This window comes from Fusarium oxysporum, chromosome II (genome assembly GCF_013085055.1).
Source record: "Fusarium oxysporum Fo47 chromosome II, complete sequence".
NCBI lineage: Eukaryota > Fungi > Ascomycota > Sordariomycetes > Hypocreales > Nectriaceae > Fusarium > Fusarium oxysporum.
The window spans coordinates 852,535-875,537 of record NC_072841.1 but is presented as its reverse complement, the minus strand read 5'-3'; the positions used below and the strand labels follow the sequence as shown (position 1 = coordinate 875,537).

General features: G+C 49.7%; 7 protein-coding genes across 7 annotated transcripts; 3 read left to right on the top strand and 4 right to left on the bottom strand.

Annotated features, from left to right (window-relative positions):
• Positions 1-32: 32 nt before the first annotated feature.
• Positions 33-2,228, bottom strand: FOBCDRAFT_236435 (fungal-specific transcription factor domain-containing protein; the record flags this gene model as incomplete). Its single annotated transcript, XM_031172629.2, has 1 exon — positions 33-2,228. One exon carries the CDS (start codon positions 2,226-2,228, stop codon positions 33-35), a length of 2,196 nt encoding a protein of 731 aa, XP_031049414.2.
• A 4,349-nt stretch (positions 2,229-6,577) lies between these two features.
• FOBCDRAFT_154050 (Metallo-dependent phosphatase-like protein) lies at positions 6,578-8,684 on the top strand. The gene is made up of 2 exons (XM_031172628.3): positions 6,578-6,911; positions 6,962-8,684. The coding sequence occupies exons 1-2, from the start codon at positions 6,791-6,793 to the stop codon at positions 8,605-8,607; spliced, it is 1,767 nt and encodes a 588-aa protein (XP_031049413.1). The 5' UTR covers positions 6,578-6,790; the 3' UTR covers positions 8,608-8,684.
• A 609-nt stretch (positions 8,685-9,293) lies between these two features.
• Positions 9,294-11,369, bottom strand: FOBCDRAFT_247635 (major facilitator superfamily domain-containing protein). Its single transcript, XM_031172627.3, has 5 exons — positions 10,816-11,369; positions 10,514-10,760; positions 10,384-10,463; positions 9,484-10,335; positions 9,294-9,431 (listed from the first exon to the last, which is right to left on the bottom strand). Exons 1-5 carry the CDS (start codon positions 11,083-11,085, stop codon positions 9,396-9,398), a joined length of 1,485 nt encoding a protein of 494 aa, XP_031049412.2. The 5' UTR covers positions 11,086-11,369; the 3' UTR covers positions 9,294-9,395.
• Positions 11,370-12,739: 1,370 nt separating this feature from the next.
• On the bottom strand, positions 12,740-14,956 carry FOBCDRAFT_214010 (acyltransferase-domain-containing protein). The gene is made up of 4 exons (XM_031172626.3): positions 14,350-14,956; positions 14,056-14,299; positions 13,557-14,005; positions 12,740-13,493 (listed from the first exon to the last, which is right to left on the bottom strand). The coding sequence occupies exons 1-4, from the start codon at positions 14,553-14,555 to the stop codon at positions 13,130-13,132; spliced, it is 1,263 nt and encodes a 420-aa protein (XP_031049411.1). The 5' UTR covers positions 14,556-14,956; the 3' UTR covers positions 12,740-13,129.
• A 384-nt stretch (positions 14,957-15,340) lies between these two features.
• Positions 15,341-17,099, top strand: FOBCDRAFT_214009 (ATP-NAD kinase-like domain-containing protein). The gene has a single exon (XM_031172625.3). The coding sequence runs from the start codon at positions 15,421-15,423 to the stop codon at positions 16,864-16,866; it is 1,446 nt and encodes a 481-aa protein (XP_031049410.3). The 5' UTR covers positions 15,341-15,420; the 3' UTR covers positions 16,867-17,099.
• A 1,313-nt stretch (positions 17,100-18,412) lies between these two features.
• On the top strand, positions 18,413-21,118 carry FOBCDRAFT_214007 (lysophospholipase catalytic domain-containing protein). Its single transcript, XM_031172623.3, is given in 3 exon segments — positions 18,413-18,878; positions 19,022-20,932; positions 20,943-21,118. 2 exon segments carry the CDS (start codon positions 18,803-18,805, stop codon positions 20,890-20,892), a joined length of 1,947 nt encoding a protein of 648 aa, XP_031049408.2. The 5' UTR covers positions 18,413-18,802; the 3' UTR covers positions 20,893-20,932; positions 20,943-21,118.
• A 271-nt stretch (positions 21,119-21,389) lies between these two features.
• On the bottom strand, positions 21,390-22,726 carry FOBCDRAFT_256623 (uncharacterized protein). The gene is made up of 2 exons (XM_031172622.3): positions 22,560-22,726; positions 21,390-22,511 (listed from the first exon to the last, which is right to left on the bottom strand). The coding sequence occupies exons 1-2, from the start codon at positions 22,598-22,600 to the stop codon at positions 21,464-21,466; spliced, it is 1,089 nt and encodes a 362-aa protein (XP_031049407.2). The 5' UTR covers positions 22,601-22,726; the 3' UTR covers positions 21,390-21,463.
• Between the last annotated feature and the right edge of the window lie 277 nt (positions 22,727-23,003).

Here is a 23,003-nt window from a genome sequence, read left to right as displayed (position 1 = left end):
TTTCCGCCGCATTCCTCCCATTCGCGGCCCCTTCATCCAAGATCTCTCTGCGGCATCATAGGATTTGGTTGAATGACCAAACCGCTGAGAAGATCATAAGGCCCCGACGCGCCGGCAGCGAGGTCCCAGTCGCCGAAATCAGTATATTCATAAACATCAGCACCATAATTGCCCATCATGGGGCTAACTTTATCATTAAGCGGCTCGTTCAAATTTACCGCAAGAGAATGCTCCAGGCCGCGCAATATAGCCCCCTCCAGTCGATTAACTGCATATTGCATCGGTTGGTGGCTTTTGCTCATCATGCGAAGGTTCCAAAGATACGAATTCAGGGTTTCCTGCCAGAAATGTCGCTCCTGCGATGATAACGAAGTGACGAGAAGTAATGTGGTGAAGGAGCCGAGGAGCGAGAAGAGGTAGGGTGACGTGAAGTACCAAAACGCCTCGAGATGGTCAGGTCGCAAGCTTATAACAAAAGATATGGCGCTCTGAGCTGTCTGAAGCGCAATCTGTCGAATGCTGGAGAGGACTCGATCGTCCGAACACCGCGGTGAGAGTGCTGTAGAGCGTATTAAGCGGCGCAGCAGGGTCATTACGACGCCGTAGTAGGAGAAGTGCAGGTATCCGTGGAAGCACAGTTTGCGCTGGTAAATAACGTTCATCTGCAGTGTCGGCGGAATGCTATGGTACCAATTCGTCAACATCTCGAACAGCGGTCGGGCTTTTTCCCAGAGAATAACGGTATCTTGCTCACGACAGGTCCGCGCTGTGTAAAAGTTGGAGTAGACAACGGATAGAATCTGCGTCAACCGCACCATCTGTATAAACTGCGTCATGCCAGTCGCAGCAATAGATCTCCGGTCATCATCAGAGCCAGATACAGAAACAGAACTAGAAACCGATCCAGAAGCGGACACCGAAGCTGCGTGGCCTTCGCTGTCGAAATCAGAAAAATCGCCCGGTGTAAGATCGCCCACTGTCCAGTCATCGTCGTGAATATGCACAGGACGTCCGTAAGCCAATGCCGTCCAGCGATCCTGCATGAATAGCGCCCAGCTGAGCCGCTTGCGAACATTGCGCTCCCATTGCGGAATAGTCCAGTTGCTCGCATCAAGGTGAAGCCCAAGACATTGGCCGATCGCAAGCGCCTGGCAGGTAAGGCCCCATTGGAACGTGTGGTCCGGGTTGAGGGGGTCCTCGGGCTGGCACTGCAGCAGAAGGAGGGCGGCCTGGATGGAACTGAGCTTTGGGCGGTGATAAGATGCCGGTATGGCAGACCGTAGCATCCTGCGGAGGAGGGCGGCGTCAGGGGGGTTTCTGATGGAGAGCTCAGGGTCGTAGGTCCACCAGCGAATGGCGGATAGATAGATGGCTCCGAGGAGGGCGGCGGGAATCCGTCGGTATGACTGGCTGTAGGCAAGGGTAAAGGGGTCCTTGGAGAGGATGGGATAGCAAGGTTGGACGTGTCTCCAGAAGAGCTCAACGAGACTTGGGCCGTGAGGACGAACACAACTCTCGATGGCGTCGACCTGAGAAAATGTCGGATCGCCTTCAACTGCTTTTTCGTCACGAGCCATATGAAATGTCAAGGGATACTCCTGACCGTCATCTCTCTCCAGCACGCGTCGAATAGCATGTGTGTCGAGACTAAACTCGTGAGTCTGGGGATCGTAGGGTCGATGTCGCATTAGTATAGGTTCCATATCGCTCCCAAGACCATAAAGCTCTGCAAACCGCGTAGACGAGCATCCCATAGTGCGATCCAGGGGACCAAGCTCAGGGACCATGACAGAGGGCGGAGCGAGAGGAATGCCGCTATCAGCAGAAGCTCGGGTTTCAGCAGGAGATAAAAATGCCTGGACCGAGGGGACGGAGTGAACAGATTGGACATCGTCTCGCGACGCTTTCCGGCTCTGGCTCATGCTCCGCGCTGACGTTTGGCTTTGGTCCTCATGGCCGACATCGTCCTGCGGCTGTTGCAGGGAGATTGTATTTGAGTTTGGACCGGTAACACCACTACTGCCACTACCGCTGGCAACCTGTCGCTCCGGAGGATCATGCTGAAAGGTACACGGCGTAGCTCTCAGCTGGCAGTGGACGCAGTCACCGTCGCCGTCCTTTGTAACGCAGCGAGTCTTGCGCTTCCGACAGGCATCACAGGGACGAAGACTGCGACGCTGTCGCTTGCGAGCGTTGTTCTGATAGTCCTGGGGTGTGATGATTTCCATTTGTCGAGGAAAAAGGGCGGAGTTCTGCCATGTCCTGTTGGAGAGAAGCTGAGAAGCAAAGGTGAAGTGAAGTAAAGTGAAGTGGTGTAAGTTGTAAGTAAGCTTCTCTCTCGGTCTTAAGAACCTAGAATCCACTCCCCGCTTGTACTTATTTCCCTGTCGTGTCCGTGTCTCAAGCTATTGCAGAGGTCTTGGGTCTTGGTATGGTCTTACGCAAGGCAAGAAAAAAAAAGAGGATTACATATACAACAAACAAGATCGATCGATAGGTAGAGAAAAAATAACACACAACTACCGATCTTCGACCTTGCTTACTCGGCTCTTGGCCCTCGAACAAGCTCTCTTGGCATGAGGCTGTGTCGATAGACGAGTGACACTGAGCCCTACTGACAAAGTTGTATGTACAGTGAACTCGGCTCTAACGGTTTTGTTCTCTTTGGTGCGAGGAAGATAGGATGGTAGTGGTGATGATCGTTTAATACAAGACAAGACAAGTTCGTCAGCCTCAAAGTCAAGTTTCAGCTCAGGATCAGGGTTTCTTGGTATTTCTGACACAGACACCGCTGAATCAGCTGTTTCTCTCAGTGTTTCCTTTTTCTCTTGTTTATTACTTTTACGGTATCTTCAGTGGCTTTTTTTGTTTCATTGAATGGCTTTTGGCTGCCACGCGCCATTTTAAGCAGATGACGGTGGAGGCTGGGCTGAAGGAAAATAGGCTGGTCACGGTCACGGCCACTTCGCTCGTGTTGTATCCCTGTTCTGCAAGGTTCAAACGGGACAACCTGGGTTGAGCTGTCGCCTGGGCTGCGTGTCTCTCCCGTGCAGAAGCAAGTCCCCAGTTGCCATCTGCAGCAAATGAAATAGAGTTGGGGCCGTCTTTCTGGCCCATGTAACGCCCTCCCTGTGGCTGCACACTAAAAAGGGATCAAGACAAAAGACAAGACGCCATGGCATGGCATGGAACCTGGCGTTGCTCCTCGTACCCAAGAAACAAGACCGGCGCCGTCTCCATTCTCTAGCACTCGGCGGAACTCAGAAACTGACTTTTTGCTTTGTGTGCACCAGTTCCGTGGGCTCGGGAGTTGGGGTATGCCAATGGTCTTCTAGTGGTGGTGAGTGGTAGTGGTAGTCTAAGAGGGGGGGGAGGGGGGGGCGCCTGTGCCGTTGGCGCCGAGTCTTGGCAAGAGGGCGACCCTGAAATTCTGATTTGATTACTTTACTTGGCTTTTGATGACGTAGAGTAAAGGATTCCCTTTGGTCCCTTTCGGATTCAACCGTCATGACCTCATTCTCCCAGAGCCTCTCAAGCCTCTCTCTATCAACATCTCAATGTCAGATACGCACTGTAGGCGATGAATAGAATCTCGGACAAAAACCTAGAAAGAGTTGTATTGCCAAGATTTACATCAATTCGCCTCTCAACCAACAATCGTGGTCTATGCGTGGCTTATGTAGTATCATGCCAAGAACCTGCATCAGCACGAATGGGCCAAGCTATAACAAGAAATTCAAAAAGAGAAATTCAAATCTTGCAGATCATTTTTCCCCTCATTGGCAATCATCCAAATGTTACTGAACCATTGACTGCACATCAGAGGGCTTATCTCGACCCTGGGGCCTGGGAACTGGTATGCAACCAAACCTAAACCTAAACCACAAATATGGTTGCAATACCCATACTCCCAACAACGCTATTTCCACAAGCCCTTTTTTCTGTCCCTAATTAATTGAAACTAGAACCAGCAACTTGAACTCACGCCATTCTGACATTTAACACTTATCCTTTTCCATGCCAGTTTCTTTTGAAACAAGTTCTACTACCCAGTCTAGACCAACCTCAGACCATTCGGCCCAAGCTTGACTAGGTCAGACCTTGGAGTGCAGCACACTCAATCGGCATGTGTTTGATTAGTTCCCTTGGAGCAGCCTCTACAATGTGCAGAAAGAGTCACGTACTCCATCTTCAGGGTTGCAATTGCCATGGTGGCGTTTCGATTGCCCCCAACTCCCGGCTTAGGGATGGATTCCTTGTCGATTCTTTCGAAGATCATTGAGGTTGCGGTCGATGAGTGTAGCAAGTGCGGACTCACAGTGATCACAGCTAAACGACAGAAGCAACTCCAGCCACCGTCATCACGCAGTTGCATCGGCCAGTGATGCTAAGGAACACCCGTTTCGATAGCTCACTGGCCAAGCCCTCATGAAGATCAATGCAACATTTCAATGAGCAAATAGTGATTCTCCTTTCATATTCCTACCCACATCCCCGTTGAAAATCACCTCAGCGAATCGGTATCATCCCAGCTGCCGGTATGTTGATCCAACTTCAAAAGAACCCTCTTCACTAGCCCCATCAAGTTAGGGAGAAGCCGTTTGGTCTGCCACATCTCAGGTCAGAAATACATGTGCAACGGCTCCGGGGGACCTGTGATCGAAGGAAGAGTGCAGCCTCTCGGGTGCCTTTCTCCCGTTTTTCTTAACAGCTTGCGCGCCGTTCCGTGGTAATCTGCGGCTGAGGGGCTCGTGATCACCGTCGCTCGGACGTTTGGTTATTTCAACTAATCCTGCAGCATGGCTGAGGCGCCGTCTTGGCTCGAGGACAGGGACAAAGTGGTTTTTCGAACGGGTAACTTGCTAACGGTTCTTGGTGTAAGCCTATCTCTTGGCAGGCGAAATGAATCCATTCCATGTGATCACTTCGTTGTGAAGTTTGCTGTCAAAGAGCTATCTTGAAGTTCGTATTCTTGGATTTGCTCTTGAATACCGACTATTTTAGATCTCCCACTTAGCTAGTTTACTAGATATGTGTCTTGAACCATAAGTACACGGTCCTTCGGGGCTATAGATGCAATATTGGACATTTTGACTTCTTTGACATGCCTTAGGACTCTGTGTACTCTAGGCAACAAGGAATATGCCCGCTTGAAATTCCGGTGATATTCTGCTGTTGTGAAACCTCAGCACTGCTTTTGAGTTCCAGTGTCAAGACTTCCGTTTCCATTCATAAACTTCTCAACAGTTCACCAATAACAAGTGCTTTCCATCATGAGGATAATCTCCACGAAGTTGCCGATTAGCGGACGATGAACAGGGGTACTCTACTAAATCGTCGACCACAAGAGGCCTCCTTCTTATTAATAGAGCTTGGGAATAAGTGATCGACTAACTGACGTGGAGATCTTTACAATAGCGTCAAGTTCTCGATGATCTTTTCAAGGGATTATGGTACCTACACACGAGCCCCTGATGCTGATGGAGCTGGTACAGGGTAAGCATCTTCTGGGATTGACGGTGTTCAGCCACAACTTCACTAACACTCTACGTCACCCGCTAACTCACCGAAGCGCACTGGCGGGCTTCTAGCCTAACCGCTCCAGCACTACGAAAGCCGACAGATATCGGGAATTCATACGAGTTGCATGAGTTTTGATACGCCTCTTTTTCTTTTATATCGACCATCGCGACATACTGAGTCGTGCAGTTGCGGCGAAAAGCTTTGTTAGTGCCCTCAGTTCGTCCTAGACCTCCACTACCCGAGGCACCAGCGAAGGAAGTCTTCAAACTTATGCTGCCAAATGGATACCAACGACGATAGCATCAAATATCGGACGAATAACTAGAACATAGCGTCGATAAACGATGGGCATATTGCTCCGGAGGCCGCCTAAACAGCAAAGCATAGTGTCAACATATGGATCCTCACAAGTCAACTCAGCGCATTGACTGGCTTGATCAGCATTTTTACTAGCGATGTTGTGCAGCATAGAGACTAGACCAGAATAGGCATCTCGATATTGAATCCTAGAACGTGACATGGATGGAGGAAAGTGTATCGAGGAGCCATTGGCAAGAAATGTTAGGTCGCTGAAATGGGCAATTCAACAGAGACCCGAAAAGCCTGTGGCGATTAGCACATCCAGTGAGTGATTGTCATGTCCGTGAATGTCGGAGGCGAAGACGGCGTTAGCCATGGGGGGTTTTAAGCTTAAAGACTAAAAACTAAATCGCCCCAGAATATCAAGATGATCAATGATCCACGACGACAAGTCGCATGAGTCAGTTTGTGAAAGAGGAAATGTAACCCACCCGTCATTTATTACATTACAGGGACATTGACCAGCTTAATGATAACACGGTTGATTGACAGATAATTAGTCTTCCTGCTCACGGGCGAGTTACCGCTCCAAAACCGTTTGACCGGCGCTATAAGGCAAAACCTTGCCCATCAGCATCTGTCGGACAAACCCGCCCAAGACCTATTCTTATCATGGCGAACTCCGTCTTGGCTGATACAGACAATCTCTACACGTTTCTACACAGTGATAGATAATACGATAGCTACACTATAGCTGACAAGGAAGGAGAAGGAGATTGAGTGAAGATATTCCCTCGGCTGGCCACTCACGTTGCCCACGTGTGTCTTGGCGATCCTGTCTCATGGAACCTTTGCGCGACCCCAAGTCTTTGATCGGCCGGGGCCGTTGTCAAAATAAAGAGGGCGACGGGCCTATTTTCTGATGATGATGAATTGTTCACCTTTTCTTTGTGCGTAGGTCAACATCATGAAGTCGTCAATTACTCTGGGTGCCCTCGCTTTGGTGGGCTTGGTATCTGCTGAGGATGTCCTGTACAGCAAGCGACTGAATAAGCGATTCGTCGATGATGATGGACACTATAACATGTGTATGTGATCAATTTGCGTGATCAGTGGTTCAATTGACTGATTCGTGTAGCGTTCTTCCACGTCAACGACGTTCACGCCCATCTCGACGAATTCGCAAAGTCGGGCACTGACTGCGTGGATCCCAAGAAGGGCTGCTTTGGTGGTTACGCGCGCATAAAGCACACAGTCGATGGGCTTCGAAAAGATCACCCTGATAACCTCTGGCTCAACGCAGGCGATGAGTTCCAAGGCACGCTGTTCTACTCATTCTACGGACCGTCCAAGATTGCTGAGAACCTCAACACCCTGAAGTTCGATGCCATGACGCTTGGTAACCATGAGTGGGATGGCGGTGATGAGGAGCTCGGCGAGTTTCTCCAGAACCTGACGTTCCCCGTCGTCTCATGCAATGTAAAGAGTGAATATGAGGGGCTGAACAAGACGATCAAGAATTACCAGATCTTCAAGGAGCATGATCTGGCCGTTATCGGTGTCACCACTGACACCACGCCTGGAATCTCGAGTGTCGGAAACAAGACTACCTTCCTTGACCCCATCACTGAAGTGCAAAAGTCTATCTGGGAGATTCGAAACAAGACTGACATCAACCGCATTGTCGCTCTCACCCACATTGGCTACGATGTCGACAAGGAGCTTGCTGCAAAGACCGAGGGTCTGTCCCTCATCATCGGCGGTCACAGCCACACTCTTCTCGGCGACATGGAAAAGGCAGAGGGCGATTATCCCACGATAGTCAAGGACATCAACGGAGACGAAGTCTTTATTGTCACTGCCTACCGATGGGGTGAATATCTCGGCTCCATCGATCTGACCTTTGACAAGGACGGCAAAGCCCTCGAGTACCACGGCGCTCCTATCCATCTCACCAACCAGACCGAGATGGATAAGGCTCTCAACAAGACTATTAAAGGGTGGCGCGGTCCTTTTGAGAAGTTCGCTGCTGAGGTGGTCGGAAACACAAAGGCTGAACTTGATCAGTCAACGTGTCAAGAGGGAGACTGTCTTCTCGGCCAAGTCATGGCTGACGCAATGCTCGAATACCGTCTTAACCAGAGCCGCAACGACGACGACAAGCCCGCTTTTGCCTTCATCAACGCCGGTGGAGTTCGCGCCACCATCGACGAGGGAAACATTACTCGCGGTGAAGTTCTCACTTCGTTCCCCTTCGGCAACGCAATCGTGGAGCTCACTTTCACTGGCGCTGAGCTCAAGGAAGTCTTCGAGGGTGCAGTAACCGGCGTTAACCAAAAGAACAAGAAGGAAATCACATCATGGTTCCAGGTTTCCAAGGGCCTCAAGATCGAGTATAACCCCGACAACAAGAACGGCTCCAAGCTCGTCAACGCAACCCTCAACGGTGAAGCTTTCGAGGATAAGACAAAGTACCGCGTCGTCACGCTTGATTTCCTTGCTGGAGGGGGTGATAACTTCTTCAGCATCGATGCTAAGAACCTGGCTACTCTTGATTCGCAGGATGAGGTTCTGATTGGGTACCTTGATGCGCATAACCCTCTTGACCCCAAGCTGGAGGAGCGTGTTGTTGAGACGAATGCGACGAGCAGTGAGGATGCTGAGCAGGGTGAGGCGAAGGGTAAGGGCGGAAGCGCAGGAGGAGATGGTAATGCGGCTAGTGGTGTTCACGCCTCGATCTTGAGTGCTGTGTTCGGTGTCGCGATGGTTCTGTTCATGATGTAAATGGTAGAAATGCATTTTGTATATATAGATGACTTACAGTGGACTAATCAATAGTCTTGCAGTAATTTGTTCCAACCGATCAACAGTTGTTTGAAGCTTTGACCTAAGTGTCAGTAATTTCTACCAGATGTAATCACATCAACATCCAATGTTCAAGTCCTCGCCCGCAGGAACGTCTCATAGTTCATCTGCATCTCATCCCCTGGGACCAAATAACCCTCCTCCAGCCAATCCACCTCTCTCCTCTCAAGACGACTTTTCACCACTAACAACATAATAAACACAACGGGAAGCAGGAGCCACAGTACAAGCAGCACGGCAAGAATACACAGGTATACCGGGACGGCGTATTCAGGATGGCCCATGGTCGCGATGAAGAACAATATCTTCTAGTATGGCAGCAACGTCATGGTGGGCAGAGCTGGGGTTTTTGTGCAAATTGGTGAATGGAAACAAGTCCTTTGTTCGACGGCGGTGGGAGGCCAAGTGTTCGGGTGGGAGTGGACATTGTGCGATGGTCACTGCCATGAAAAAGAGACACGGCGTTGTCAGAGAGTAACACTATCCAGAATATGACTTGGGAGGACGAACACTTTCTGATGTGACAAGGAGGGCTTTGTCTCTTGCGAACATGTCACCAAGATGAGTGTAGGATTGGTCAGGTTAAGTTGCTGAAAGACAAGAGATGTGAACAATGGACGTTATTAGGCTAGACTGAAACAAATACATAGAAACAGAACAACCTCATCCTGGCATTTGACATTCATTCATTCATGTATCCACCCATCTTAGTAAGTATAGCGGAAATCGGAAGAAGCGCCCTCCTAGAATATTTGTCAGTGATGTTGTCATGTCAGCACGAGGGGGCTTACTCACATCATGGGCCTCCAACACCTTCTCACCCCGATCAGCCTTGGCATTCTGCCTCTTAAAGTCCAAGTCACAGAGACAGACGAGGATGACAGTGACGAGACAGCAGGCGATGCAAGCCCACATACCAGGCTTGTACCCCGTGAGCTTGTCCTGCTCGCGGAACACCAGGCTGCCCGCAATACCGCCAAAGCCACCAAAGCCAACGAGAGTAGCGCTGCAGAAAGCTCGCTTCCACTGGCCGCGGATGTTGTTGGCCTGGAAGGACATGGCAGTTGGGATGTTGCTGTTGGCACCGGCGGTGACGAGGAAGACACCGAAGTAGCGCACGTTGGCACTCTCGGCCCAGCCCATGATGGGAAGTCCGATGAGGCAGAGAAGCATGTTGAAGAGGATCATGGGGCCTCGGATGTGATACTTGTCGCCGACCCAGGCAGTAGCGAACATGACGATACCAGCAAAGGCATAAGGAGGCGCAACGAGACACTGAGCTGCTCCGACGCTGAAACCCATGTTTCCGACAAGGATGATAGGCAGGGTGTAAGCAAGGGCGTAGCTGATGGTGGTGGTATCGAAGAAGATCATAGCATAGGCCCAAACCTTCCAGTCGGCACCGCCTCGAATGAACTTGCTGAACTGGAAGGGAGGGACCTCAGTGTCGCCACGATCACGGCGGATACGATCGACGACCCACTGACGCTCACGGCTACCGAGGAACGACCATGTCTTGCGCTTGGAATCGGGGAAGTCGACGAGGAGCCAGTATCCAGCAATACCGAGGGCGATGGTGAGAGTACCTTCGATGATGAAAATCCAACGCCAGCCAGTGAGATTCTCGCGACCATTGAGTTGCATGAGCTATAGTATGTGAGTAAGAGTGACGAGTGTATTCGGGGTAAGACGTACACCATAGGCGAGAATACCAGAGAAAGCAGAAGCGACGCAACCAAGGAGATAGAAGACAGAGTATCGCTTTCCAACCTCATCTATGGTCTTTGATTAGTGCTGATTCACTTGAAGCAGTGAAGATACTCACATCGAGTGTACCATGTGCTGAGAAGATAGACACAGCTGGGGAAGAAACCAGCCTCGAAGAAACCAAGAACCGCTCGGAGAGCTGCAAGCTGAGGGAACTTCTTAACGAATCCCATACCAACCATGACAGCACCCCACATCATAGTGATGAGGGCCAGATGAAGACGAGGACCGACTTTGCGGATGAGGACAGTCGACGGTGGCTGAAAGATGACGTAGGGGATGAAGAAGACCAAATTGGCAATATTCTACCACAATCGTCAGTTAGATTTCGACCCCCAGAATAGAGAGAAGAAGACTTACGTATCGGAAGCCAGTGAGTTGGAGCTCGGCGCTCATGCCCGCAATGTTGGCAGCACTCATATTGGTTCGGTCCATAAGCGAAACACAATACATAGCACCAACAGTCACGACGAGACGACGATCAATACGTCGAATGATGCTGCGCTGCTCCTCCTGCGTGAAGCCATGGTCGTGATCGATCTCAGAGCTGACCTTGCTAGGAGCCTGATCGAGATGATTGAACTCGGCCTGCTTCTCGACGCCGTCGTCACCATTGGTTGTTCGATCCATGGTTGCGTTGGTCAAAATCCGAAAGTGGTGATGAAGTCAAGTTTGAGTGGGACGGGGGAGAAAAAAAGAGGAGGAGGAGGAAAAGATGAAAAAGAAGTCCTGTTACACAGTTTCCAGGAGAAAAAGTGCTGGGCAGTGGCCCCCTTTTGAGAAGGAGAGAAAAAAGGTGGATTTGGCAGTGCAAGATGGAGAAAATCAGGTTCAGGTTCCACGAAGATGCAAGCTATTCTCTGCTTGTCTTACCCCCGAGTCTTTTGCTGTTTCTCGCTGCTCTTTGTCTCCAGTTTATTTCTGTCATTTCGTCCACGATCATCGCCCTCTTATATATACGCATTTTCTCCTCAAAGGCCCCCCTCCCCCTTCCATGGGGTCATACATCTCGATATCGAACCAATCCCACCGAACCTCGGGTGGCGGTCAATGCCAAGCAGAGTCACATAAAGAGCCCAAACGTTTACACACCCCTTGGGCTTGGGCTTGGCCTTTGGGAACACCATAGAATTAGAGCTCGCTCGACTCGTTTACTATCCAACACGCCAGCTTCCCCCGCAAGATCTACCGTCGCTTGCTCCACCAGAATCTGGGGTGTGGACATGGGAGACAAGTTTGCGGGGTAGGTAGGCTGGGTATTGCGGTATAAGAAAAGCTGCTACGCCCGGAGGATTGCCTGTTTTGGGGCGAGATGCGATGGAGGGCTTGTCATTGAGGGTCCCCCAGTACTTGTTATGTATCATCAGCAGGACAAGAAAGATTGAGAGATGGGAAAGGGCTTGTCATAGTACGGTCTTGGCTGTTTGTGCGGTAGCCCGTTTTCAGGTCAAGTGTGATTGGGTTTTACAGGCTCCCTTGCCTCGAGAAATAACGGAGAAATTGTGAATTAAAGTGTCATCTTGGATTGTGGAATTTGATCGTTCCACCACCGCCTTGTGTGTTGCATGGGTTGAGCCTCGAAGCGAGCATTGGCAATGGATCCATTGTTTGCATTATCATGTAGCATTGACGAGTGACCAACATAACTCGTCTGGTATACATAAGTACGCTGTCCTACTATTGCAGTATTGCTAGGAAACACAAGAGGGTCGGACTATCGGTCTCTCACTTACACCAGCAAGGCTCCCCTCCCTACCGCAAGCCACACCTCCTTTTTAAATCAGATACAGTAAATCGTGTCCTTGTCCATCAAACCCAATCTAAATGCGTCGTCAATACCTAAAACAACACCTTAATTATTCTCCTCTCGATCTTCTTTTCCCTTCGAGACACACTCGATTCAACGCTACTCAGTCCTCCCCCGCGTTCTCCCCCACCCCCGCATCAACTCTCACGTCCCGAGCCAATAACGGCTCAAAGAGCGACCTTGGATGCCGAGGCTCCTCTCCAATTTCGACTCTAGAGGTCAAGCTTAAGTTCCGAACCTGAATTCCTAGTCTCTCGTTGGGCGCTTTCGCCGCGGCGCTAATTTATGGTTGTTTTGACCTGGGCTCATCACTGAGCTGTCACCGTCGAGGGCTTGCAGTAGAGCAGACACACAGACAATATCCAAGGCTAGCATGGTTGAGGCAGTGATTTCTTTTTGTGGCAATTCTTGCGGGTCGTTGGCTTGGCTGTCGGCACGCACCGAAGATATCCAGTGATATCTTTTCACAGTTCTAGATTCCAGTAGTCAAAATGTGTCATTCAACGCTTTGCCAATTCTCCCTATACCATACTCTAGCTGAACCATCAAGAATGTCCATATCTCGGACACTGCCCGAATCCTTACACGCGTCATCTCATCATGTCGTTCTCTCTCATGTACCGTCCCAGACCAGTTTGCGCCTCGGTATCTCATCCACGCCGTAAACATTACCAAAAAAGATCAAATCCAAGCCAGAACGTCCCGTCCACACCTTCAGTATCCCGTCTCGTACCCTGTCTATTCATTTAGAAGGATTTGTGCAACCTTCAACGTTCACGCAATCCTCCAATTCATTTTACCTGCGGCGGCCAAGCACCGAGTCCTATAATCTTATTTGCTTGTTCCTGACCGAACCTCGGCTCAGGTTCAACGAAACGCGGATGACACAGTCGAGAAGGACTTCTTGATGTTGTGCCAGATTAATGCAGCGGTACCAACAACCGCAAAGATCTGAAGAATCTCCCAAGGCTTTCGAGTCTTGACCTCGGTCTCGATGTAGTCGATCTTGCTACCAGCCATACGAGGGAAGCGACCGGTTGTCAGGTACTCTTCCATGAGTGCATCCTTCTTATACCACTCCTCACGCAACCAGAGCTCAAAGGCCTTCTGGTCGTGAAGGGGCATATCGCTGACTTTGAAGCGGCGCCAGTGGAAATTGACCGACTTAGGGGCGCGACCTTGAAAATAGGTGCTCACCAAACCAAAATACTCCTCACCGAATCCACCTCGGCTAGACGCGTCGGTCAGTCGACAGTTACAATGCTGTGTAACGGGGCTTCGGGTTACAACTTACGGAATTCCCTCATATGCAACCGTGCAGTCGTAGACGTAGTCGATGCTTCCCTTGAGCTCGTTCAGACAAAAGAACATACCAGTACTTCGTGGAAGCATGACATGGTCTGGATCCTTGAGGTCGTTTTTGGCAGCCCAGCCAGCCGACTTTCTACGCCCATTATTGGAAAGATTCGTGCCTTCGGGGAACAAGAGCAGCCACATGGGGTCCATATACGACTTTCCATTAGGATCAACCTTGCGTTGCTTGAGTTTGTTGAGACGGTAGGCCAGGCGGGGCTGATCCGAGGCCATCTTTCGTGACATGAAGATGAATCCGTAGAAGCGCATTCCCCAACCAATGAGAGGGATATGCTTGAGAGACTCCTTGAGAATGATGTAGATATGCCCATGCATGCTAGGGGAATTAGCGTAAGCAATCCACCACAGATACAGCCAGTCAGTATAGATCTGCGCAAGGGTTAGTTTCTATCAACCTCGTCAAAAGCAAATCACCGTACTTGATGGTTGGCAATCATCACCAAACGCTCAGGGAACTCGAACTGAACTCCCCCATCGGGTCGCAACTTGATCTGGCCAGCGACCGACTCGTCACCGCTGATTCGGATGGTAGTCGGGCCCCAGATTTGGGTCATGGAAGTTGTCGTAAGACAAAAAGATTGTTTCGTCATAGCCATGTAAGCGTAGTACCAGTCACGATTGACGAAGTACAAGGGAGCGCCGACAAGCTGGGTAAGGAAAATGCTACCACCATGTTAGTTGCCTGTACCTGTTGAGGGACTCTTCGTTCATACATCATGCAACATGTGTTGAAGTATAGGGCGAACAAGGAGCCGCGCACAATCTGCATCAGAGTTCCATAGCTTTCTTTCCCCGAAGGATGCTCCTCTTTTTGTTTGGGCTTCTGCTTCTCTGCTAAAGACTTCTCTGCGAGACCAGCAAGTAGCTCCGGCGAAGGGATCACCGTCTCCGGTGGGCCATCGGTTTTGGTGTCAGCCATGGCGGTGCCTCTGTTCGTTTGTGTTGGTTCCCAGATGTTGTTATATGCTCTTTACGAGGTATTACGTCGACCAAAACTGAATAAACGAAGAGGCGCCCTCTGGACTGTTATATGTCGTGTCTGCCTTGTTCACGCCGTTCGAGCTAAGAGAATGCGAGGGGTCGCGTGGCACAGTCTACACAGTTAGAGACAGAAACCTGAACCTCCAGCCTCGTGGCGTAGAAATAACCAGAGAAAAATACACAGTCTATCAAAGCTCAAGATGAAGAAATCTGGCGAGGCTGCGAGACATTGTGCATGTGATTCAAGGTCAAAAGTCCAAGGTTAAGCTCAGCTCGAGCTTACCTTATTGCTCTGACGTGCCTGCGTGTGGTTAGCTGTTAACGCAGGTGACATCAGGCGGATGCGTCGGAGGGCGGAGGTCCTATGACGCCTAAAGACGGTGCACGGTGTTTTACAGATGCCGATCAGATTTGGCCAATGAGAAGCTACGAATATGAGATCACTTGGCATAAAGCTGTTGGATCTGCATCCTATAGAAGCTATCGCGGGAAAGATAAGACACTTTGACAGGTCATACGCAGATTCCAGCTGATCAGGGGCTTCTGCTCTCAAGGCTTTTAAAGTTTGAGTCAATCTTCAGGGTCTTGACACTGTGAAATGGTCCCTTGCAGCGAAAAGTTTTTCTTTTCGTTCTCAAGTTGAATGTTGGAACAGGAAGGCGGTGAAGATCAGCCCACGTCTAGCTCCTCATCGTATTCTGCCAAAGCCGTCGCAAAGCCGCATGGGGCATCACAGTAGCTCCCGTCTTCGGCGTCATCTGTAGGCAAATTTAATCAGCCTCAACGGTTTCTTTTCTTTTCACATGCCATGCCGAATTCCTGGCACCATGTCTAGAAGGTCCCTCTTACGAGGCCTGACCCTCTTGAGGCCCAATAGTAATCAACTACTAACATGTCGCTTTCTAACTCGGCCATCATCATTCACTCTGGCACCACAACAAACATGCCGTCTTCTATCGACAACCTCGACTCATCAAACATCCGAGATTCGCAGCATCGCAGAACTTCCGAATAGAATAAGCCCACGCTATCTCCAAAGCACAAAGCCCGGGTCGTCGCTATTATCGCTGAACTGGCCCAAACCTCCTCGAAATCTCCTTATCATCCACAAGCTATACTCAGATGCCGTTGTCGAGGCTGTTGTCAAATTCTCGAACTACCTCCATAATGAATATCCAGAAGTCAACCTCGTGTTTGAGCCACGCATCGCCCAATCGCTAAAAGATCGTCTCGATTTTCCCATTTATGCTTCGGACTCTCGATCCAATATGGCAGACAAAATTGACATCATTGCAACTTTCGGAGGAGACGGTACTGTCCTACGAGCTGCAAGTCTCTACAAGCTCCATGGTTCTGTTCCTCCGATTCTATCGTTCAACATGGGAACACTAGGCTTCCTTGGCGAATGGGATTTCAGAGAGTACAAAAAAGCTTGGAGGGAGACGTTTATGAGTGGCAGTGACGTTGCTACCCGTGAGGCCAACTACCCCCGAGGTGATTGGGACAAGACAAGTCCAGTGTCATACACAGCATGGGAAAGGCATAAAGGCAAAAGCATGGGAGCACAACGAGCATCGAAGGTGTTGCTCCGTCATCGCATCAAGGCTGATGTGTTTGACCCGTCTGGTAACAACATCAATCATTGGTTGTCAGATACTTTGTCAAGCGAGGCGAAGACGGGGGCTAAGGCTCTAGCGGTGCCTCACGAGCCATCACCATCGCTGAGAGCTATCAACGAGATCTCGGTGCATCGGGGTTCTCATCCCCACCTAGCTATCATTGATATCTACCAGAATGGTCACTTTCTTACAGAGACCACTGCTGATGGTATCTTGATCAGCACCCCCACAGGCTCAACGGCATACAGTCTAAGTGCAGGGGGACCAATTGTCCATCCGCTTGTCAAATCTCTCCTCATTACACCCATCAGTCCTTGCAGTCTAAGTTTCCGATCCCTGGTGCTCCCGCTAGACACCAAAGTCACCTTACGAATGAGTCGCAAGAATCGTGGCCGTGAGCTTGACCTCAGCATTGATGGCAAGAGGTGTGCGGGAGTATCGCCAGGGACGGAGATTCGGGTAGAAGGCGAATTTGTTGGACGAGCCGGTCCAGGAGAGGAGTGGCATGGCGGTGTACCATGTATGATCAGGACTGAGGATGATGATCCTTGGGTGGGTGGCTTGACTGGCCTACTCAAGTTCAATCATCCTTTTGGACGAGAACCTGGTGGGGATGAGTATGCCGATTAGGCAGTTGGTGAGATTTATATGTATATGGATGGATGCATATGGAGACGATCCTATTTGATACCCATACGTTTGGATAATAATGAAGTCATGAGGAGAGCTAGCACTCTTAGGGTGCGGTAAGAATTCGAAAAGCTTCTACAAAACAAGATTAAGGCTACCAATAAGCTTATAGACAACTTTAAACGAATACCAGAGTAGGCAGGTCACCGGCTTGTTGTTGAATGTCTCACTCCATGCTCAGTGTTCCGTAACACAGATGCAATTCGGGCTCTCTGTTCTTGAGCTGCTTGGGCCGAGCTTTCAACACGAGATAGAATAAGATGATGACAGGCTTAGGGCTGAAAATCGCAGCCAATTGCAGCAAGATGGCGCGCAGCAGTAAGCGGCAGGAATCCTGCAAAACTCCGGATCGGCCGAGTGGTGAAGCCATGGGTGGTCCGCGGACGTGGATTCAGCCACTCAGCGTGAGCAACTACCCTTTTCAGAGGCAACGGTGATCCAAGATGGATTCACTGCGCGCTGACAGATGGCAGTGCATAAACCGAAGCAGAAGATCTTTGTCGATGGTCCACAACAGCTGACAAGTGGCTCAGATACGTGGCAGAACAATGCATCATCTGTCTTACGGATACTTAGCGAGGGCAGCTTCAAACAATACGAGTATCTAAGCGCTCTTGTGATCATATTCCATGTGAAGAAGCATTAGAAAAGAGCCGCCAAGCCGTCTTGGCTCTGAGATTAGCAACGGCGGTTTGAGCTGGGCGGGTTCCCTTTAATTTCGCCGCCAGGGGTTTTCCTCAAACATTCCGAGTCCTTGTGGATCGGGATATTTTGATGACCCATGATCAGCTAACTCTAGTTGTTTGATGTTCCATTGTAATGTCATTGGGGGTCTTTTGTTCCGCGGATCTCAATACTCAGCCTTTGGTGATTTTTTGCTTACTTTACTTTACTTTACTTTACTTTACTTTACTGAGTTTTTCCTATAACAATAGGAGTCTGAGGTGAGGTCATTGTTTGACTCGGCGCGTGGTTGGACTTGTTGAAGTCATGCAGCGGGTGTTCCTGGAACGGTTTTAAGGCTTGTTAGTGGCTGGGTGATGCAGGGGTGTTGGCGGGTGGTGGGCAGTAACTTAAACAAAGAGGTCATTCATGTCACATGTATTGAACTCGATACAAGGGCAACGGGAATTATCATACGCGAGTTGACCTTGAAACATGATTATTCAAACAATTATCATTGATGATCGATCCTCACAATGGATTGTTCGCCACAATCCTTCTCCGTTCCGCGGAGCATCTCTAAATAGAACAGAATACACAATCACACAGCCTGTGTCATTGCATCAGACCGATACAGCTCAGAGAGGCGGCGCAGGGCTGGGCGGATTCTTGGCAATGAGGCAGAGGGAGAAGAAGGGCAACGCCTGTAAGAAAATGGTGGCCCTTGGCTAATTGATGACTGAAGGAATGAGAGAGACAAGCTTAACTATTACTCTTAAATATAACACGAACCATGACCTCTTTTCTCTTACTCTATATTTCAATCAATACCCTTGCCTTGGCTGAACGCAAAAGCACGGATCAAGAAACCGTTGACGATACGGATACTGCCAATTAAACTGACCACCCCACACTGAATCCTTTCCTTTCCTTTCTTCTACATACTCATATACCCATCACAACCTCGACCTTGTGTTTCTTGGTTTTTCTTTATTCCCTTGTTTTCTCTTCATTTCTTCTTTTCGGGGCCAGTTTCTTCTTATTTGTACATTGACTTTGGCATTTATTCATCTTTGACCACCCTTTCGCCGATTCGATCATCAATTCATCGATACAGCACAGCAGCAACTCGAATTGTTCGCTTCCATTCCTTCCGAAGCTGTGAATAGATTCCGTCTTCTTATCGCTCATTTATCCGCCCGAGGCCGCTGCCATGGCCATTTCTTCGGGCTTCGCCCTTTTGCTGGCTGCCAGCGCCGCACTGAATCCCGTCGCTGCTGCACCTTCGAGTAAGTCGACACTCTTCACGAGCGCGCATGTCGCTTCACAATTGTCTTCGTCGAGCGCATGGAAGCTGGTGTGGCGCGATCGCATGCATTTTCTTACCCAGATCTTGGGATCGCGGATCGGAGCTAACGTGATCCAATCGCAGTCGACGACGCTTTTGTCGCCATCTCCAATTCAGATTTCTCTCCCCGATCAGTATCAAAACGAGGCACGCCTCAAGCCCCAGATGGCTACGTCCCCTCCAAAGTCGACTGTCCGAGTACACGACCGACGATTCGAAATGGCTCTTCCATCTCGAGCATGGAGCGCGATTGGATCCCGAAGCGTCGCAACGAAACCATCTCCCCTATCCGAACCCTCTTGAAGCGTCTAGCGATTCCCGGTTTCGACAGCGAGGCATACCTCAAGGATGCTGAGACAGATCCTACTGCCCTTCCTAATATTGGTATTGCTATCTCTGGAGGTGGCTACCGTGCTATGCTTTGCGGTGCTGGTGCGCTGGCAGCTTGGGATATTCGTTCCGATGGAAGCGACAAGGATGGAAATCTTGGTGGTCTTCTACAAAGTGCGACATATCTTTCAGGTCTTTCCGGTGGTGGATGGCTTGTGGGCAGTTTGATGATGAACAACTTTACTTCTGTCCAGGAAAGCGTGAACTATCCCGGAATTTGGCAGTTGGAGAATTCGATCCTCGAGGGCCCTGAGAATTACTCTCTTCTCCAGTACTACAATACGATTTTCGACGCCGTCTCCGAAAAGAAGGATGCTGGTTATGAACGATCTCTGACTGATTACTGGGGCCGTATGCTGTCGTACCAACTTATTAATGTAACAGATGGTGGTCCCTCATATACATGGTCTTCAATCGCCGACGATCCTGACTTCTCCGAGGGCAAGGCCCCTATGCCCATCATCATTGCGGATGGTCGTGCGCCAAACGAGACTATTATCAGTCTCAACGCGACCAATTTCGAGTTCACCCCCTGGGAGCTTGGTTCCTACGACCCCGTTCTTCAGGGCTTCGTTCCTCTCAAGTATGTCGGTTCAGAGTTCGATAACGGCAAGCTACCAAAGGACAAGTCCTGCATTGCTGGTTTCGACAACGCCGGCTTCGTCATGGGAACTTCTAGCAGTCTCTTCAACCAGATCGTTCTGTATCTTAACGAAGACGACAACAACTACGTTCCTGACGGTGTTCCGGATATCGCAGTCGAAGCCGTAACCTCTGTTCTCAAAGCTATTGGCTCTGACAACAACGATATTGCTGACTGGACTCCTAACCCCTTCAAGGGCTGGAATGACGAGAATAACTTGAGCGCCGAATCTGAGCGACTCACTCTCGTCGATGGTGGTGAAGACCTCCAGAACATCCCTTACTATCCTCACATCCGAAAAGATCGTGAGGTCGATGTCGTCTTCTCCTTCGACTCCTCCGCCGATACCGATTACGGCTGGCCCAACGGCGCATCTCCCATCGCCACCTACGAGCGCTCTCTCACCAACATCTCAGAGGGCTCATCATTCCCATCCGTCCCCGGCAAGAACACATTCCTCAACCTGGGCCTCAACACCCGCCCAACTTTCTTCGGCTGCAACGCAACCAACATGACCGACCCCTCACCCCTCATCGTCTACATCCCCAACTACCCATATGTCTACTCCTCCAACATCTCCACCTTCCAAATGAGCATCAACACCTCCGAGCTCTCCGCCATCATCGAGAACGGCTACGCCGTAGCTACCATGCTAAACGGCACGCGCGACAAGGACTGGCCCGTCTGCGTTGGCTGCGCAATGCTCTCTCGCAGTTTCGACCGTACAAACACCACTGTTCCTGATAAGTGTCAGGAATGCTTCACGAATTACTGCTGGAACGGAACTCTTGATGAGAGAGAGCCCAGCGAGTATAACCCTACTTTCATCGGCGAGCAGATCGAGGTGGAAAGCTCAGCGTCAAAGGCCAGCAGCGCTTTTATCGCTATTGCAGCTATTGCAGGATTTATGCTCGCCATTTAAAAATGAATGAAAAGTAGAGGAAAAGATGATATATATATATATATATATATATATATATATATTTGCTTATAGGAGTAGCGCATTGGAGTTTTGTTCTATCTGAAGCGCCGTGGTCTTGAGGACATGGATTCATGAGGAAGTTTATATAGGGGTTGGATAGATGATGAGTCGGAGACTCGTCTTATTATTTACTCGGAATTCTCCATATTGGCACGATCTTGTGAAGTTTATCGTGACGTTTAGCCTTCGGTATGCAGCTTACCAAGCTTGCGATTTGCAGGCACAATGATATAAGGATCTTCTCGAATGGACCTCACCCGTCTACTAAAGCTCATTGAGGGCCGTCAGCAACGTCGCTCTATGTTGACTACGCACAAGCTATATACTTGTTGTTTGCTCCCTCATGTAATGTTACCTAGGTATTTGCTATTTCGCCTCTGATCAGGTCTCAAGCTCTTAGATGCAGGTGGATTCACGACAACTTCTTGCGACACTGGTTCATGCTCAAAAACACTAGTTCTTTCTATCCATAACTTTTCCTTCATTAACTCATTACTTATTCCTAAATACTCTAAGCAAAGGTGACATCCTTGCCAGTCTTGGCACTCTCAAACACACCCTCAATGATCTGCAAAACATCCCTCGCCTCAGATGCCTTCACAGGAACATCTTCCTCCTTCCCACTCTCAACAGCCTTACCAAGCTGAGCATAGAAAGCCTTGTAGGTAGGTGTCTCAATAGACGAGATAGTCTGCTCCTTAGCCTTCTCGTTATCATCAACGACAACCAGCTTATACCGAGCAGGATCCTCCTTTCCAAAGTCCGCATCAGTAGCTTTCACACCAGCCTTGAGTGCATCCTCTTGTGTGTCGAGACCGAGCTTGCGGAAACTTCCCTTTGTGCCACGGACCCAGAAGCGAGGCTGCTCGAGTTCGGCGCTGAGAACGCTGATGCGGATGTTGACGAGGAGACCGTCGGGGTAGGTAAGTTCTGCTGAGACACCGTCTGGGTTCTCAAAGTCGAACTTGCCCTCGCGTTGAGAAAGAAGACGGCCGTGGACGGACTGGGGCTTGCCGAAGAGAACGTAGGCTTGATCGATGAGATGAGTTCCCAGATCGTAAAGAGCGCTGCCGCCTTGGGAAAGGGGGAGGTCTAACTTCCAGTTCTTAGAGGGCACAAGACGATAACGATCAAAGTGGTTATCGAATTGAATGATACGACCAAGAGTTCCCTCAGAGATAATCTTCTTAAGAGTAACAAAGTCAGCATCCCATCGTCTGTTCTGATAAACAATAAGGAGCTTTCCGTTCTTCTTGGCAATCTCAATAAGCTTATCAGCCTCAGCAGAAGTAGGAACAAAAGGCTTCTCAGTCAAGACATGCTTTCCAGCCTCGAGAGCAGCCTTTGTGAGCTCAAAGTGGTTGTTGGGAGGAGTGCTGATGACTACAAGATCGACTGCAGAGTCGGCGAAGAGATCCTTGTAGTCTGTGTAGTGCTTGATATCGGGGTAGTCAGCAGGTGCTGAGTTGCCCTCTTTGGGGGAACGTTGAACGATTGCGTGGAGTTTGAATTGGGGAGTTTGAGTGAGGAAGGGGATGTGGAAGATTTTGGCAGACATGCTATTGAGTGTCAGCTGATGATATCACGAAGAGGTTGATGGAACTTACCCATAACCCACGACACCGACGTTGAATGTCTTTCCGCTCATATTGACCGACTGTATTTAACTCGACGTTTATTTCTGAAGAATATTTCTCACGGCGGATGTTCCTGACTTTATAAGTTATGAGGGAAGTTCTCACCATTTCTCCAAGAGCCTCCACAAGATGAATTCCGTCATGGGTGCGGAGTCGTTCCCCACGGATGCTTCGCCATTCTTGGAGACTCCGGACGAGCTGAGCGCCACGATTGGTAGAATACAGTGGATTTGGCCGAGAAAGTCGGAGATGTAGTGAAGGTCCAAGCGAGAAAGTGCGGTTTTCTTAGTCAGTGGCTCAGTCTTTTATATCTATTAGCAGCTATTTACAAGATGAGAACATTTGTAATCTGAAATGGCGTTATACGAGTCTTCTTTTGTTGAAGAGATTTCGTGATGATGCGGAGTGTCCGTT

What these genes read in the sequence shown, in the direction of transcription:
- FOBCDRAFT_247635 (XM_031172627.3), bottom strand. Translation starts at nt 11,085, where the DNA reads ATGGATCGAACAACCAATGGTGACGACGGCGTCGAGAAGCAGGCCGAG. An exon ending in CAGCACATGGTACACTCGAT is followed by an intron (nt 10,464 to 10,513) that starts GTGAGTATCTTC and finishes CAAAGACCATAG; the next exon opens with ATGAGGTTGGAAAGCGATAC. An exon ending in AGGTGTTGGAGGCCCATGAT is followed by an intron (nt 9,432 to 9,483) that starts GTGAGTAAGCCC and finishes CAAATATTCTAG; the next exon opens with GAGGGCGCTTCTTCCGATTT.
- FOBCDRAFT_214007 (XM_031172623.3), top strand. Translation starts at nt 18,803, where the DNA reads ATGGCCATTTCTTCGGGCTTCGCCCTTTTGCTGGCTGCCAGCGCCGCA. An exon ending in CGTCGCTGCTGCACCTTCGA is followed by an intron (nt 18,879 to 19,021) that starts GTAAGTCGACAC and finishes ATCCAATCGCAG; the next exon opens with TCGACGACGCTTTTGTCGCC.
- FOBCDRAFT_154050 (XM_031172628.3), top strand. Translation starts at nt 6,791, where the DNA reads ATGAAGTCGTCAATTACTCTGGGTGCCCTCGCTTTGGTGGGCTTGGTA. An exon ending in TGATGGACACTATAACATGT is followed by an intron (nt 6,912 to 6,961) that starts GTATGTGATCAA and finishes TGATTCGTGTAG; the next exon opens with CGTTCTTCCACGTCAACGAC.
- FOBCDRAFT_256623 (XM_031172622.3), bottom strand. Translation starts at nt 22,600, where the DNA reads ATGAGCGGAAAGACATTCAACGTCGGTGTCGTGGGTTATGG. An exon ending in GTCGGTGTCGTGGGTTATGG is followed by an intron (nt 22,512 to 22,559) that starts GTAAGTTCCATC and finishes GACACTCAATAG; the next exon opens with CATGTCTGCCAAAATCTTCC.
- FOBCDRAFT_214009 (XM_031172625.3), top strand. Translation starts at nt 15,421, where the DNA reads ATGCCATGCCGAATTCCTGGCACCATGTCTAGAAGGTCCCTCTTACGA.
- FOBCDRAFT_214010 (XM_031172626.3), bottom strand. Translation starts at nt 14,555, where the DNA reads ATGGCTGACACCAAAACCGATGGCCCACCGGAGACGGTGATCCCTTCG. An exon ending in TGATGATTGCCAACCATCAA is followed by an intron (nt 14,006 to 14,055) that starts GTACGGTGATTT and finishes ACCCTTGCGCAG; the next exon opens with ATCTATACTGACTGGCTGTA. An exon ending in GTTGCATATGAGGGAATTCC is followed by an intron (nt 13,494 to 13,556) that starts GTAAGTTGTAAC and finishes CGACGCGTCTAG; the next exon opens with CCGAGGTGGATTCGGTGAGG.